General features: G+C 43.2%; 1 protein-coding gene and 1 pseudogene across 7 annotated transcripts in view; one reads left to right on the top strand and one right to left on the bottom strand.

Annotated features, from left to right (window-relative positions):
- Positions 1–17,647, top strand: part of USP28 (ubiquitin specific peptidase 28) — a 70,916-nt gene that overhangs the window by 37,627 nt on the left and 15,642 nt on the right. For 6 of the 7 annotated variants that reach the window (XM_070426078.1, XM_070426075.1, XM_070426077.1 and 3 more), the window contains exons 10-14: positions 1,532–1,680; positions 3,451–3,578; positions 7,706–7,801; positions 10,034–10,213; positions 16,882–17,096. In XM_070426078.1, the coding sequence (XP_070282179.1) occupies positions 1,532–1,680; positions 3,451–3,578; positions 7,706–7,801; positions 10,034–10,213; positions 16,882–17,096 (768 nt within the window). Of the gene's footprint in view, positions 1–1,531; positions 1,681–1,803; positions 2,031–3,450; positions 3,579–7,705; positions 7,802–10,033; positions 10,214–16,881; positions 17,097–17,647 lie in introns of those variants that run through there. The other variant, XM_070426079.1, reaches the window with a different exon arrangement.
- LOC139017644 (pleckstrin homology domain-containing family M member 1-like) lies at positions 13,166–15,183 on the bottom strand (annotated as a pseudogene).

The raw sequence follows: 17,647 nt of genomic DNA, 5'->3' as shown, positions 1-17,647 counted from the left end.
AGACAAATGCAGGTCTGAATGTTGGTTCTGCCTCTTAGAAGCTGTATGACTGTGAACGAATTATGTGAGGTCCTGGATCCTCGGTGTCTTCATCTATAAGATGGGCCCAGTCAGGTAGCTCTGTTGGTTAGAATGTCATCTCCATACACCAAGGTTGTGGGTTTGACCCCTGGTCAGGGCATATACAAGACTCAACTAATGAATGCATAAATAAGTGGAACAACAAATTGATCTCGCTCTCTCTCTCTCTCTTTCTCATCAATCAATAAAAAATTTAAAAAGATGGGCCTGATCATTATCTCAGAGATGTTATATTAAATTGTGTAATATTTGTACTACCCAAATCTAGTATTAATTTTAGATACACAGTGATGCTACTCAATTTTCTGTTCTTTCAAATGTAATATCTGATCTCAAAAGATTTTATTGTGTTAGACTGCCAGAAATGTTTGTCTACTATAGAAGCTTCATGTTGGCTACATGAGGTTTTTTTTCTTTTTTTCAACTGTAGAGAATTTTAAACACATAGAAATAGACCAATATAAAAACCTCCATAAACTCAGCAACCATTAGCCTATGGCCAATCGTTCTCCATGTAACCCCTGTCTACTCTTATCCCTCTGACATTCTTCTTAAAACAATCCAATATCACTTTCACACCAAAAAATAGCATTTCTTATATCAAATATCTAGTCAGTGTTCAAATTGTTAACTTGTATAGTTATATATGGAGCAAGAGTGTTTATTTTTATTAGTACAGTTTCTCTTAATTAGGATCCAAATGTGGTGCGTTTATGATTCGTTGATATGTCTTTTAAGCCTCTTTTCAAAATCTGTAGATTCTTCTTCTTCAGTCTATTTTCCTTGAAATGTTTTTTGTTTTGTTTTGGTTTTTAAGAAAGTGGGCTGTTTGTTTTCTAGTATTTGTATTTCCCACACTCTGAAATTTTGCTGCTTGCATATCCATGATATAAATTAGTAGTTGGATCTAGACTTTGACTGGATTCAGGTAAGGTTTTTCCCCCCCCCAAAAAATATATTTTTGTTTATTTCAGAGAGGAAGGGAGAGGGAGAGAGGGATAGAAACATCAGTGATGAGAGAGAATCATTCGTCGGCTGCCTCATGCACTTCACTTACTAGGGATCGAGCCCGAAACCTGGGCATGTGCCCTGACTGGGAATGGAACCGTGACCTCCTGGTTCATAGGTCGACGTTCAGCTACTGAGCCACACCAGCTGGGCTGGGTAAGGCTTTTTTAGGCAAGACACATTCACAGGTCGTGGGATAGTCTTGGTCAGGAGGCTTTTACTGTCTGCTTGCGTTTCTTTTTGCAGTGTTAGCAGTTGCCAATGGTCTGGGCCTGGATCCACTGGTTCATTAGCGGTTGCCACACAGGCTCAAATGCACTACAGATCAGTTGTCAGGATGTTGCTGAATTAAGAAGACATTGTCTCTGGTACCAGAAAAAAGGGCGTTCGATTATGCTATGCTAGTGATGTCTTTTAAAAATCGATCTGTTTCTTTGTTTAGGAAAGCCCTTTTGTAACAATGAGACCTTCGGCCAGTATCCCCTTCAGGTAAATGGCTATCACAACTTAGACGAGTGTTTGGAAGGGGCCATGGTGGAGGGTGACATTGAGCTGCTTCCTTCCGACCATTCAGTGAAGTACGGACAAGAGGTGAGTCGGGTATTTTATCTGGTGCACCAACCACAAAGCCAGTTAAATAGGACTGAGCCTTTTGGCCAGTCGTTTTCCCATCACAGCTTTACATGTAACAAAACTTAAACTTGTCTGAGATCGCTCATGAGTTGATATGAGTTGGTGAGTCTTACTATTGCATAAATAAAGTCTTTACTAAAAGTATGAATTTGGAGTCTGAGTTACTCATATAAGGTTGTATGCTGCTTCTGATATTTCAAGTGTGATCAAGTTTCTCTCTTTCTGTTGAAGCCTACCTGTACCTGAGTAGGGAGAGCGCACTGCCTCCATATTTTCGGAGGGTAAAAGTACAGTGATTAACTCCTATGGTATGCCATTTAGAATATTTTCCCTATTATAGTATTTACTGTTTTCCATTGTAACTTCTGCCTTTACTTTAATTTTTTTAAAATTTTGCATTTATTTATTTTTGTGGGTTGGAAAGAAATGGGGACATTAAAGGGAGAACAAGGGTAATTAATATCTCAAGACTTCAGCTAGGTTAAGAATTAATGAGTTGCATTTGTAGTAGCATTATTGTCAGTACCACACAGCTTGGATTATTCTCTTCTCATCATCCATTTTGAGACAAAATTATGGCTTATATGATGAGTCCAACTCAATAATTACTATAGGAGGAAGGAAAGCTTTCTTGAGTTAAAATAGGGAGCATAGCATGAGCCTTGTCGAAGTGCGTTAGCGGTAGGGCAGGGCTAGGATCTGGAGAGAGGAACTGCTTCCCTAGCTTTTCAAGGAAGTTACCAGTTCCTGATTGTGAGGAGCTGCATGGAGCTGATGGTGTGTTTTCAAAAGAGAGGGGGTGCTCACCAGTTACTTATCCCTCTGGAGACCTTTATTCAAGGATGGGAACACTTTATATATATATAAGAAAATCATTATGCTTGTTTAGATTTAGCCCTGAGGTAGTCAGACAGGCTATCTGGATTCACCTCAGCCCAACGAGGGCATGCGAAGGGGACCGCTGTTTGTACCTTTGGTAAAGGGAATATTTTAAAGCTGTCATACAGACCTCTGGCCTACAGGTGAATTGAACAGAAAGGCCTTTCCTGTTCTAGCTTTTCCTCATCTATGGTCAGTGACAGTTGAGATTGTTTTTAAAAGTCAGGGCTTTCTTTTCTTGAAACTCAAGGTAACATTATAGGTTCATATGTCTGGGTCCCTTAGGAGAAGTCTGTAAATTGGAATTGAGAGATTTTCTCAGGAACTTGAGAACTCATTATCATAAGGCTACTTCAAGTTTCCTTTCTAGACAGAAAGGGCATTCAAGTTATGGTTAATAGACTATAAATAAATAGTGCATTATATATGCACACATATTGGTCTTTTTAGCAGATTCATGGAGACAGTTGTCCCCTTATATGCTGCTTAGATTATAATTTCTAATTCTTTGGTTAGGCTGCCATTTTCTTGAGGTTTCGAATCTATTTTGAGTACTGATGACTTAATAAATTGCAAAGGTGCTTGTGCATTCACATATTTAAGGGTGGCTATTTCTGAGATAATAGTTGAGCTGGAGTATTGAGGAATGTTTAACCATATTTTCAATGAGGGCATGATTCTAAGTGGTCATTTCCTTTAGGATTTGAGATTAAACAAGAGTGTAGAATGAGTTTGATTTGAATATAAATTCTATACCAAAAATACAGATTTATGAGGGATATTTTGAATCTAGCTATTGCCATTTCCTGAAAATAACTTGTTTCTCTCACATTTCTACTCCTGACATAGTGTTGGTTTACAAAACTACCTCCAGTGTTAACCTTTGAACTCTCAAGATTTGAGTTCAATCAGTCCCTTGGTCAGCCAGAGAAAATTCACAATAAGCTGGAGTTTCCTCAGATTATTTATATGGACAGGTGAGTTCTGTGATTGATTGTCTTAAGATACATTGCAGCAGAAGTGAGCCCATACTAGTATATTGTGCATATGAATCACCTGCAGGCTTGGATTTAGTGATCTAGGTTGGGAACCAAGAGTTTGTACTTCCAAGAAGTTCTCAGGGCTATGCTAATGGTGCTTCTGGTCTCTGGTTTATGATTATGATTTTGGGATTCTCCTTGCATGTGTCAGTGATTTGTTCCCTAAATATTACTGAGTAGTATTTCATTCATTGTAAGGATGTACCACTGTATTTTTTCTATTCAGCTATTGATGGGCATTTCAGATGTATCCATTTTTAGGATATTATGAATAAAGTTTCTGTGAACATTTACTTAAAAGTCTTGGTGTGGGTTTTAGTGCTTCTGTGTAAAAATATTCAGGAGTGAGATTGCTGGGTTGTATGAAAAGTGTATGTTTAACTTTATAAGAAAATTTTCAACTATTTTTTAAAAATTTTATTTTTTAAAGTTTTATAAATAGTAGTACATATGTCTCCTTTTTTCCCCATTAACCTCCCCCCTGGCCTGCCCTACCCCTGGCACATGCCCTCACCCCCCCCCCCCCCACCCCTAGTGTTATGCTTATATGCATACACACAAGTCCTTCGGTTGATCTCTTACCTCCCCCGCAACCCTCCCCTGCCTTCCTGCTGTAGTTTGACAGTCTGTTCAATGTTTCTTTGCCTCTGTATCTATTTCTGTTCATCATTTTGTAACGTTCTCTGTATTCCACAAATGAGTGAGATCATGTGGTATTTTTCCTTCATTGACTGGCTTATTTTGCTTAGCATAATGCTCTCCAGTTCCATCCATGCTGTTGCAAATGGTAAGAATTCCTTCTTTTTTATACCAGTGTAGTATTCCATCATGTAGATGTACCACAGTTTTCTAATCCATTCATCTGCTGATGGGCATTTAGGCTGTTTCCAAATCTTAGCTATTGTAAATTGTGCTGCTATGAACATAGGGGTGCATATATCCTTTCTGATTGGTGTTTCTGGTTTCTTAGGATATATTCCTAGAAGTGGGATTACTGGGTCAAATGGGAGTTCCATTTTTAGTTTTTTAAGGGAACTATCATACTGTTTTCCACAGAGGCTGTACCAGTCTGCATTCCCACCAGCAGTGCACGAGGGTTCCTTTTTCTCCACATCCTTTCTAGCACTTGTTTGTTGACTTGTTGATTATAGCCATTCTGACAGGTGTGAGATGGTACCTTGTTGTTTTGATTTGCATCTCTTGGATGATTAGTGACTTTGAGCATGTTTTCATAGGTCTCTTGGCCTTCTGTATGTCCTCTTTTGAAAAGTGTCTATTAGGTTCTTTGCCCATTTTTTGATTGGGTTGTTTATCCTCCTTTTGTTAAGTTGTATAAGTTCCTTGTAAATTTTGGAGTTTAAACCCTTATTGGAGGGAACATTGGCAAATATGTTCTCCCATGCAGTGGGCTTTCTTATTTTGTTGATGGTTTCTTTTGCTGTGCAGAAGTTTTTTAATTTGATGTAGTCCCATTTGTTTATTTTATCCTTAGTTTCCATTGTCCTAGGAGCCCTATCAGTAAAGATATTGCTATGACATGTCTGCTATTTTGCTGCCTATGGCTTCTTCTAAGAAATTTAGGGTTCCCGTGCGTATGCGGTGAGAAACAGTCCCCGCGTGTGCACGCCGAGAGTCAAGTCACCGGTGCGCAGTGTGGCCTCTGGCGCGGAGAATCAGGGTCCCCGGTCTGCTTGGGGGGCTGGGTTGCACAGCCTCCATGTGTCGTGCGCCACGGGAAACAGACTCCCCTTGTGCGTGCGCCCAGAGTCAAAGTCAGGTAGCACAGCGCCCTGCACTGACAGGAGGCCTGCTCGCCTGCTGCAGGAAACAGATTTCCCATGTGCGCACGTGCCCAGAGTCAAAGTCAAGTCGCACAGCCGCCCTGTGTTGGCAGGAGGCTTGCTGGCGCACCGTGGGTCTAGCCAGCCATGGGCAAACTACGGCCCGCGGGCCGAATTCGGCCCGTTTGAAATTAATAAAACTAAAAAATAAAAAAGACCGTACCCTTTTATGGAATGATGTTTACTCTGAATTTATATTAGTTCACACAAACACTCCATCCATGCTTTTGTTCCGGCCCTCCGGTCCAGTTTAAGAACCCATTGTGGCCTTCGAGTCAAAAAGTTTGCCCACCCCTGGAGCAGGTTCTATTCTGCGGCGGCGAGCTGGCAGGGAGGGGATTGGGCTCTGTGACTCTCAGAAATCTGCGGCCTGGATTGCTGTAGTCTTGGTGTCTGTGGGTCTGCTGCTGTGGCGGCAGGTTTTTTGTCCCAAGTGGCTGTAGGGTCCCAGTTTGTGTCTGAGGCCAGACTGGGTGGTGGTGAGACTCGCATCCTAGTCGCAAGCAGTTCTGCCCTTCAAGATGGCCTGGTTTCTGTGCAAGCACTGGCCAACCCCATGGCAGTGGCAGTGGGGTTTCGCAGTCCAAGACTGCTCGGTCCGCCAGCCCCCCAGAAAGACCCGCAGGATCTAACTGTCCCTAGCTAACACACATCCATACACTCTTCTATCGCTCCCTCACTCTCTCACACACTCGCCCTCCCTGCCTTCTTGCTGGTCGCCATCTTTTCGGTCTCCCAACTGTTTTCTGACGTGGCTGTACAATTTTGCATTTCTACCAGCTCCATTTGCTTCAAACCCTCACCAATATGTGGAATTAGAGTTAGCCATTATAGTGGGTTTGTAGGGATATCATATTATTTAAAATTTATATTTCCCTGATAACTAATGATGTTGAGCATCTTTTTATGTACTTAATTGATGGTCATTTGTATATTTTCTTTTGTGAAGTGTCTGTTCAAACCTCTTGTCCACTTCCTTAACTGAGTTGTTGTGTTCGTACTGAGTTTTAAGGGTTTTTTAAAAACATATTTTAGATTCAAATCCAAATATTTCCCGTTCGCTTGCCTCTTCCATTTTCTTCCAGTGTTTTTCGAAGAGCAGGAATTTTAGTTTTGATGAAGTGTAATGTATCAGTTTTTCTTTAATAGTTTGTGCTTTTTATGTTTTAATGAAAAAATCTTTGCCAAACCGAAGGTCACAAAGATTTTCTCTTTTTTTCCTTTCTGAAAATTTGTAATTTTAACTCTTAAATTCATGTTTATGACTCTTTTAGTGTTTATATTTGTATATAGTGTTAGAGAAAGATTTTTGTGTTTTTTTTTAATAAGAGGGGAAAGATGGCATGTGGGTGTCCAATTATTCTAGCACCATTTGTTGAAAAGACACTCCTTTCCCTCATTGAACTACCTTGATACTCTGTCAGAATTAATTAAATTTATATTTGTGGGTCTATTTCTGGAGTCTCTGTTCTGTCTATTGCCTAATCTTATGTCAGGTCCACATTGTCTCAATTACTATGGTTTTATTATATAAATCTTGACCTCAGGATAAATTCTCAAACTTTTTCTTTTTTCAAATTGTTTTGGTTATCCTGGTAACTGTGTTCTTTCTTTTTTTCTTTTTCCTTTTAATCTTTATTGTTGAAAGTATTACATAGGCCCTTCTTTTCCTCCCATTAACCTCTTCCAGCCCACTCCCATCCTCACCATCCCCCCCCAGGCCCTCACCACCCATTGTCTGTGTCCACAAGTTATGCATCCTTTGCATTTCTATATAAATATTAGAATCAGCTTGTCAGTGATTGGGATTTTGATTGAGATTGTATTGAGTCTATAGATCAGTTTGGGGAAATTGACAACAATTTTTAGTTTTTCAATCCATGAACATAGTATAGCTCCATTTATTTAATTTTTTTGTGAATTTCTCTTAACAGTGTTACATAATTTTTAATGTACAGGTCTTGCACATATCTAATTGTTTATCCCTAAATTCATGTTTAATTTTATTATAATTGTGTGTTTTTTACCTCATTGCCTCCAGGCTATTCCTCCAGAGGGAATGCTTTCAGTAGTCTTAACTATTAAGTGTTGCGATGTTAACTGTGTGTTTTCATAGATCCCCTTTGTCTAATTGAGGAAGTTTCCTTGTGTCCCTAGTTTGCTGAGATTTTGTGTTATTAATGTTCTTAAATATAAATTGTGATTTTGGGCTTATTTGCTTAGATACATGTACAGAAGCAAAGAGCTTATTCGAAGTAAGAGAGAGAGTATTCGAAAATTGAAGGAGGAAGTGAAAGTCCTGCAGCAAAAACTGGAAAGGTAAGTTATGGATAACTCTGTGCTTATAAATATAGGAGTAGAACATTAAAATCAGATAATTTGTTTATATTTAAAAACTAGAGGCCCAGTGCACAAATTCATGCACAGGTGGGGTCTCTTGGCCTGGTCGGTGATCGGGGTTATCTCGCCCAGTCCTGATTGGGACTGGCTGGGGGGGACTGCCAGAGTTTGGCCGACAGTGGGAGGTTGGCTGTGGGAGCACACTGACCACCAGGGGGCAGCTCCTGTGTTGAGTGTCTGCCCCCTGGTGGTCAGTGCACATCATAGCAACCGGTCGTTTGGTTGACCAGTCATAATGGTCGCTTAGACTTTTATAGATAGGTAGATAGATAGATAGATAGATAGATAGATAAATTCAGAGTTTAAGTATTAACTAGTGTATTTATAAAATAAGAATTTTTTCCACCTAAGGGTGAAGCAGTTTTCAAGATGAGCTAAGAGTATCCATGAGCAAACAGTAGTCCCAGGGGACTTAAGTGACCCTGGGCCGCACAGTTATTGGCAGTGTATTTCAGAGGATCCACATTCTGATTTTATAGCCCTTTACTGTTTTCCACGGTCCTTGCCGTCTTTTTCACAAACACAAGAGAGGTTATGTCGTCGTGCTCCTCTCCCGTTGTCTTGGGAAAGCAGTTTCTGAATGTCTGGGGAAGGTAAAAACAAAAAACAATGCTGCTCTACCTAGAGTAGGGCTAACTGATTAAAAGGGCTAATATTTCTGACACGGACAAAGTCCTTGGTCTTATAGAGGATTCAGTCCTTTTTGTTTGTTTACATTATTCTGTGGAATCACCCCTATGACTTCCTAAGGGGGAGTCAATGTAATTTCTTTTTAGTCAAGATAGAACCCATTGATTTAGCATTTCAGAAAGAATCCCATACAATGTGAGTGGCTTTCCCCCTTTATCTGCTTAACAATTTTGCTGCTATCACCACCCCATCTCTACCCACTCTTGCTAGGTCATTAATTTTCCTGAGAGGCAACACTGCATACACTCTGATGTGGTTGACTTTGATTGTTCTGTACATATTTTCCACTAGTGTTTTCATTTCATAATGTCCTTCTAAATATAGAAGCAGACAATTTTCCTTCTTCCTAGTTCTATACCCCTTTCTTCCCCCTACCTCTCACTTTATTCAGAGTAGAAAAATGTGAAGTGACTCTATCCTTTGTAAATAGAATCTCAGTATTACAGAGTTTACCTGTATCAATCGGTCAATTTAATTATTGTACTATTTAAACTTTGTCTACTATATTGAACTATAGAATTCATTAAAGTAAATTTCTTTAATGACTCTAACATATGCTAGTAATGGCAGAATATTGGGTATTATTAAAATAATTTGTTATTTTGGTTACATATTTCAGGTATTTATTATTTTCTAATCCCAAAGAAATTTTTAATAATTTATGCCTGGCCTATGCTGTTTTTTTTTAATATATTTTATTGATTTTTTTACAGAGAGGAAGGGAGAGGGATAGAGAGTTAGAAACATCGATGAGAGAGAAACATCGATCAGCTGCCTCCTGCACTCCCCCTACTGGGAATGTGCCCACAACCAAGGTACATGCCCTTGACTGGAATCGAACCTGGGACCCTTCATTCTGTAGTCCGACGCTCTATCCATTGAGCCAAACTGGTTAGGGCGCCTCTGGTGTTTTTGAGTGTATGAATAATAGACTTAGGACTCCGCAAAAAAAAAAAAAGATTTGCCAGTTTTCTTAAACTCTGACCTTTATCAATACCTAAATACCTACTTACCACTTTCTTTCATTTTTTCCTAATAATTGCTAAGTGGTTGATCTAAAGGGCAGCAAAGAAAAAACCCCTGGGTACTAGTTCACCAGCAATATTTTCAGATTTGAGTACTGGTAATATCTCTATTTTCCTTTAAGAAACAGCATTTACTTTGATGTTCAGAGCTTAAATGTGATATGATATCAAGAAAAAACATAACTGGCATGACTTTGGTTAGAAGCCCATTTGTAATACTTTCTGCCAGGTATAAAAGTTTAGATTGTTACGAATTTTTACTTTTGTAGTTAGAGATTTTTGCCCTACAGATTGTTTGAATAATGTGTTAAATATTGTGTAGTGTTTAGAAATAGCCTTTCCATCAACTCTTCACACCACAACAGATCTTTTGTCAGCAAGCCTCAAAACATAAGACAGACATGACCAATAGAGTACCATTGTCTTTGCCTCTTAGGTATGTGAAGTATGGCTCGGGCCCAGCTCGGTTCCCACTCCCCGACATGTTGAAATACGTTATTGAATTTGCTAGTACAAAACCTGCCTCAGAAAACTCTACGTCTCAGAGTGACACAAGCATGACATCACCACTTTCTCCAGTGCATTGCTCGGTGTCTGACCTGACATCCAAGGAAAGGTAATAAAAAAAAGTTTTATTGGTATATGTATATATATTTTTGGTTTATTTGTACTGTGCACCTTCTTTCCATCTGATTAACACTCACCCCATATGAGCTTGAGGTCTTGAACTCTTTGTCTTAAAGGGAAGGATTTTGCCAACTGTCCCTTGAGAGAATGTTCCTAATTCCCACCAGTGCACTCCCCTGCCCATAGGAGGGTTGGGGTTATTTCAGAGCTTCCTGAACTTGTTTTGGGCTAGCTGCCAGCGGTCTTTCTAAGAGGAAACTTCAGCCCTGCTCTTCCAAACATCTTATTCTTGCTGCTGAAAATATGCATGACTAAGTAAACATGAAGGAAAGAGATTTATTCATAAATAGAAAACTAACACATGAAAAGAACTGGCTCGCAGTTGAAGAGCACAGCCTGGAAGGGCTTATCTAGGGAAGGAACGGGGAGATCAACACTCAGGAGCCCTCTGGCCCAGACACATGCAACAACCTTTGTAACCTGGAGGAACCATTAGGGTCAGCTCGGATTAAACTTGATGTGTGCCTTAACTAATAAAACAAAACACTAGGACCTGTTTAAAAAGGTTAGACTTTTTTTGTTGTTGTTCGTTTGCTTTAAATATTTTTTATTGATTTCAGAGCAGAAGGGAGATGGAGGGAGAGAGAAACATCAATGATGAGAGAATCATTGATCGGTTGCCTCCTGCACGCCCCACAATGTGGATGGAGCCCTCAACACGGGCGTGTACCCTGACCGGGAATTGAACTGTGACCTCCTTCTTCATAGGTCAATGCTCAATCACTGAGCCACGCCAGTCGGGCTAGATTTTTTTTAAAAGAAAGATCAAGTCTTTACTGCAAGATCATTCAAACATCACACAGCAGCAGTTCCTTCAGTACATTGCAAAGTACTTCTCAGGGCCAGGGCCCCACACCGTAGTTTATTTCATAAAGTGACATCTTAAAAGTAGTGTGGCCACTGTTGAGGTTCACATCAGCTTTCCATTGGAGGTGAGGAGTAAGTCAGCTCATCTGAAAGCATCAGCACTTTGGTGATGGGGAGAGGGTCAGCTCTAATGCTGGTATTCTCGGGGGGAGAGGGGGCAAGGATGAGGTGGACTGAAGTGAGCACCTCCAGGCCTCACTCCTGCCATCTCCTGGGGCACTTTCTGGAATATAGAATATATTCACAGGGCCGAAGAAACAAGGCCAGGTTTAGGCAGCACTGCCCACCCCAGACCAGGCTCCTGCCCACTCAGGAATCTGCGGCAGTTCAGGCTCCGATCAGGCCATGTTTGCGGTGGAGCAGTAATGCCACTGTGTGTGTATGTGGCAGGTAGGATGGGGATAAGGAGTTATCTTTGATTTTCTTTCTTTCACACCACACATCGAATCCATTGGCATATCCAGGATCTTTCACTTCTCACCACCTACATCACCTCATGGGTTCAGTCCACCAACATCCATGGTTTGGCTTATGGCAGTGGCCTCCTAATTGGTCTCTCCCACCCTGTAGTCCTTCAGCATGTGAGCCAGGATGACTTCCCCATTTAAAATAGGTCTGATCATGCCCCTCTGCCTAAAACCTTGGAGGGGCTGCTATCTCCCTCAGCACAAAAGTCAGCGTCCTTTCTGTGGCCCACATCCCCTCCATCCCTCTGACCTTATTTCTGGCTGCCTCCTCTGGTCTCTGCTATTTCCTGGGTGCGTCAGGTATGTTCCCATGGCAGGATCTTTACATTCTGTCTTCCTGCTTGAACCACAGAGCTCGCCTCATGGCTTCCTCTCTCCCTTCCTTCACATCAGATGTCACCTGGTTTGTGGGACTCCCTTGGCCATCCTATATGAAGCAGTATACTCCCCAGCATAACACTCCCAGATTTATTGTTCTCTGTAGTAGTTAGGATCACCTGCCCATGCCATATGCTTACTCTTTAATATGTAAGTCCCATGAAGCCAGGGACTCTGCTTTGTTTCCTGCTGTGCCCCTAGCACCTGGCACAGCACAGGTGTTCAACAAATATTTGTTGAATGAGTGGGTGCCCATGTACCACACACTGCGCAATGCTCCCTGCTCCTGGGGGTCTGCCACCAACTAGGAGATCCAAAGGACACACAGTTCTGTCTCCCAGCCTGGACCAGCCTTGGGGATTGCAAACCACTGTAGAGGGTCTGCCTCCTCAGGGATCCTGATGACCCTGCCCCGGCACAAAGCACACCTTCCCCAGCATAATTACCACCATCCCATGAGCTGACAGAAACACCTAAAAGGAGCCAGCATAGAGTCCAGGCCTCTGCCCATGCGCCCAGGCCAGAATTCTGGACTGGGTCACTGCAAACAGAAAGTGAGAGAAAGAGACTGATTCTGGGGCACACTTTTTTGTTTGTTTGAAGAAGCCATTTATGAGGATTACAGACAAATTATATGAGGATTACAGACAAATTAGGTTCTGGTTGTTTAACCTGTTCTGGATTTCCCCAGGTCGGGGATAGGGTGGAGATCAAGCTGGCTTCATTGCAAACAGCACACGGTGGACACTAGACAAACAGCTGATGAATACACTATTTGAGCTAGAGGCTTTGGGAAGGAGCACTTGAAACTCCGGGCCTTTAACAGGCAGGGCATGCTCTGGGCCACAGACAGAACCAAGGGTTCTGTATAAAAAGGTTTATGGGGAGGTTTCAGGGGAAGTATTTTCCATTTCAATATATGAAACAGTATTTTTGCACTCTGGGCAGTTTTGGGCATTACTTTATTAAGATTGTGTGAGAGAATATAGAACTTTTCAGCAAGGGTGCTCCTTATTACATTTTGGGACGAGGGTTTCCTTGTGAAAAGACAGCACCCAGTTGGTAATGGAGAAGAGGCCCTCAGAGACGCTGGAACCTTGCAGTCTCCTGCCTGTCACCTGAGGTGCACCCCTGGGGTTCTGATGCTCCCACCCGGCTTTACCTGCCTCCTAGAGAAGGCACACAGCTTTATCTAAGGCCCCCTTGATGGAGCTTCTTCTCGGGCCTTAAGGAAAATGCTTGAGGAGACCAGGCCTGGACTCCCAAGCCCCTCTGGATAAAGCTATGCAGCGATCTGAAGGACCCGCTGGAAGAAGCTACGGAGCGATCTGAAGAACCCCTGGAAGAGGCTACGAGCCATCTGAAGGACCCCCTGGAAGAAGCTATGCAGCAATCTGCAGGACCCCTGGAAGAGGCTATGGAACCTTCTGAAGGGACCCCCTGGAAGAAGCTACGGAGCGATCTGAAGGACCCCCTGGAAGAGGCTACGAGCCATCTGAAGGACCCCCTGGAAGAAGCTATGCAGCAATCTGCAGGACCCCTGGAAGAGGCTATGGAACCTTCTGAAGGACCCCCTGGAAAAGGCTACAGAGCCATCTGAAAGACCCCCTGGAAGAAGCTATGGAGCGATCTGAAGGACCCCTGGAAGAGGCTACGGAGCCATCTGAAGAATCCTCTGGAAGAAGCTATGCAGCAATCTGCAGGACCCCTGGAAGAGGCTATGGAACCTTCTGAAGGGACCCCTTGGAAGAGGCTATGGAACCTTCTGAAGGGACCCCCTGGAAGAGGCTATGGAGCCATCTGAAGGACCCCCTGGAAAAGGCTACAGAGCCATCTGAAGGACCCCCTGGAAGAAGCTACGGAGCCATCTGAAGGACCCCCTGGAAGAAGCTATGGAGCGATCTGAAGGACCCCCTGGAAGAGGCTACGGAGCCATCTGAAGGACCCCCTGGGGTTGTTCCTGGGGAGGCCTGGAGAGTCATCCTGTGAGATCCAGTTCTTGCTTTCAGGACTAATGAGTGAGGAAGCCCCGAGGCTCAGCCCAGCTCTGTCACCTGCTGACTCCTCCCTCGCCACCTGTGCTCATAGGACTAGAGGGTTGGGGTCTGAAGGGCTTCCGAGTGACAGCTTGTGCAGTGCCCAGGTGCTGCAGGCCCAGGATGCCAGGTGCCTGAGAAAGTGGCTCCTGCTTGTGGCCACTGTCTTGAGTTCGAGAGGCTGCATGGGCAGGGCGGGGCTCTGCAGGCACATCGAAGTACGCGTGTGTGCTGGTTGGTGTCAGGCAGAGGCGGAGGGTGGGGGAGGCCTGCAGCATGGGAATCTGTCTCTTGGCTCAGTCCGTTAGTTGGCACCGAGTTTACCTGGGCTTTGTTGAACTCCAACAACACCTCCTGCAGAGATGAGTTTGAATCATCAGCATTTACTGTTCCCAGGTCTGAGTCGTAGGACATGGGCTCCTCAGAAGGATCTGGGATCTTGGAGCCATTTTCTTGGGGTAGGCAGCTATCGGAGTCTAGGCTGCAGGACAGTTGGGAGGAACTGGTGTGTCCAGGCTGAGGAAGGAGGCAGTGAGCTGTGTGTTCCATCGGATCTTATGGCCCAAGTGCTGGCCTTCAGTGTTCTCTGAGCCTGAGGAAAGGGAAATGGAATCCAGAGACTCCTTCCTCTGTACCAGAGGTGGTGGCAGGGTTGAGCTCCGAGAGTGGGTGAGTGTCCACTCCCTTAAGGTGGTGGGCTTGTAAGGTAAGGGTGTTAGTCCCTGCAGGAAGCTGAGAAACTTGCCCTCCGCGGGGTCTCCAGGCAGCGAGGGGGAGCTGGTAGTATTCACTCTTGCAGGCAGCACTCCATCAGGCCATTGTTGAGGGCCGGCCGAGCCAGGCCCAGCGGCTGCCCACGTCCCTGCTCCAGTTCCGAGATGCTCTGTCTGTGGGTGGCAGCTTTCAGGAGGGGCCAGAAGACAGACTGAGGCAGAGGCTTCTGGTGGGCACTCACCCACACACTGGATTCAGCTCAGAAGTGCTTGGTGTGCAGGCCGTGGATAACCACGCCTCCAGGGTGCTGGATGTGGTGTTGGCATCTCTTTGCCAGTGAACATGGTGTCCCAGGACACCTACTGCTGCTGCAGTGCCTTCACGGAGCCACTAGCTGCTGCTTGATGACTGGGGCAGCAGCCCAGGGTCCAGTCCATTCTCCACCACAGAGCATTTCCACTCGTGCAGCAGCTCCCAAGGAGAACTTCATGCACCTGCAAGGGGAGCCATGGGGGTTTGGGGGGCTCTCGTCACAGCAGCCAGAAGCTCCCACCCGACCCTGCGGCCTCCTGGTTACTGACTAAAAAAGGTTAAGTTTTTTTATGTTTAAAAAATCCCACCCATTTCCCCAATTCCCCCCATATTAATAATTATTCATCCTTGTATGCATAGAAGTGTGTATCCCTCAGGGTGGCACAAGTCAAGAGATGGAGGTGTTTTTTACCTTTATACTCTACCTGTGTGTTTGGACGTTTTCTAGAATGGTTTCATGTTCTTTATTTAATAATTGTTTTAATTTTTAAAAAGCAGTTGGGCAGTTTGTTTAAACACATACAGTAATACTGCCTACTGTGCGTATTAGATTTTATTTATTTTTAATTTTTTAAGATATATTTTATTGATTTCAGAGAGGAAGGGAGGGAGAGAGAGAGAGAGAGAGAGAGAGAGAAAGAAACATCAATGATGAAAGAGAATAACCGATCCGCTGCTTCCTGCATGCCCCCCACTGGGGATCGAGCGTGCAACCTGGGCATGTGCCCTTGACCAGAATCGAACCTGGACCCTCCAGTCCACAGGCTGACGCTCCATCCACTGAGCCAAACCAGCTAGGGCTGTGTGTATTAGATTTTAAAGTTATTCTGTGTGTGTGCTCCCTTCTGAAATTGAGATATCTGCTCTCTTGCTTATATTGGAATATTTTTCCATATATATGGGTCCTTGGGGAAGAGGTTTTCTCCATTATTTTGTGTGTGTGAGAGAGCAGGTGGGAAGAGTAGGGAGTGAGGGTTTCTTTAAGTCAGAGTTACAGTAAGTTTATGTTCTTCAGTTTTGATGTGAAGTAGAAACCTAAGTACAATTTAGAAGTTTAGTTTATATTTCTGCTGGTTTGTGTGTAGTTTGTTTGACATTAGTTAATTAGTAGATAAATTAACATTTACTTTACATACTTTATTCTCAGCTAGTTCAGGGTAGTGGTGTGAAGAGGTTAACATTTACATTTAGAGCTGAGTGTTAGATTGCTTACCTGGGTATTTATAAAGAGTGGTAGAGCTGGGATTGTCTGCCTTTGAGTCCAGCCCCCATTCTTCTCCAGGGTGTTACCTAGTTTGTATTCCTGTGACTTGGATGTTCAGCTGATATTTAATTTTTCTTGCTCAGTATATTGTGTTCCTGAGCTTGTCTATCCATCCCACTTTGGTTGGCTTAATCTTGGGAACTCTATAGTTGATTCATCGATTCTTTCAGGCCCAGTCTTTCCTTCTCCGTGCTCTCTCTCCTCTCTTCTTCATGAGGATGCAGTATAACAAGAGGTGAGAGAGCATGAGCCATAGACTCAGGCAGGTCTGGGCTTAATACCTCTCCATCACTTACTAGCTGAGTGAACTTGGGCAAGTTGCTTAATTTCTCCAAACCTTAGGTTTAATTGCTTAATAGGGATAGTATCTGTATAGTAATAATATCTGTCTCATAAACAAGCTGTGTTAAATGAGACGATATATGTAAAGGAAAGATTCAGCTCTGCACCTGTGCGGAGTGAATACTCACCAACTTGCAGTGGTACTTTTCCACATAGCAGCTTGCTTTCAAGGCATGTTTTGAAAGTTATCATATGAGCATGATGTGTCTTCTTTCAGCACAAGTAAAGAAAGCTCTTCTCAGGACGTTGAAAGCACCTTTTCTGGAGACTGTCTACACAAGTCTACGACAGTGACTACGCCACTGGCATCTTCCCGGTCTCCTGTGTCAATGCCTGCACACCCGGCTCCCCGAGCAGTCACCGAGGAGGAGATCAGCTTCGTTAAGACCTGTCTTCAGAGGTGGAGGAGTGAGATTGAACAGGATATACAAGGTTGGTCTTCTAAAACTTGTTAAACAGCTATTCTCTGCCTTCTCTGTTTGTTTGAGTATTTGGAAGTTTGGTACCTTGGGTACACTTGCTACTATTGCCTTATATAATTGAATTTTGCCATATATGCCGTTAAATTTTGGCATGGGGATTGTGACTTCTTCCTTTAGTTCCCTGTAAGATTGGATCACAGACTTCCATTATATAACTGTGGAAAGACTTCTCCTCAACATTTCTGGGCTTCCTGGGCAGCTCCCTTGCTCATGTCTCCTTTGGTTGGGATTTTTCTATATGGCCTCCTGGTCATGTTGCTCAGACTTTCTTCCCCTTTCTCCTTTTATCTGGGGAGCAAAAAATAAAAATGAAAATTCAGATTCCTTCCAGGTTCTTATTCACAGAAATTTAGGTCTCTCTTGCTCTGCCACCTTCTTTCAGGTCTTATCTCTAGGACATTTGCACCCAAGTGACCCATTAAAGTCTTTTTCCAAGTAGGCTGTTTCTTCTTTAAGAAATATTGGTGCCAATTATATGAGATGATTTTTAAAATCTTAATG

Source organism: Myotis yumanensis, unplaced genomic scaffold (genome assembly GCF_028538775.1).
Source record: "Myotis yumanensis isolate MYYU_CA2020_CCGP unplaced genomic scaffold, mMyoYum1.0.hap1 SCAF_10, whole genome shotgun sequence".
In the NCBI taxonomy this organism is placed as follows: Eukaryota; Metazoa; Chordata; class Mammalia; order Chiroptera; family Vespertilionidae; genus Myotis; species Myotis yumanensis.
The sequence above is the reverse complement of the archived record's forward strand: the minus strand, read 5'-3'. Positions and strand labels throughout refer to the sequence as shown.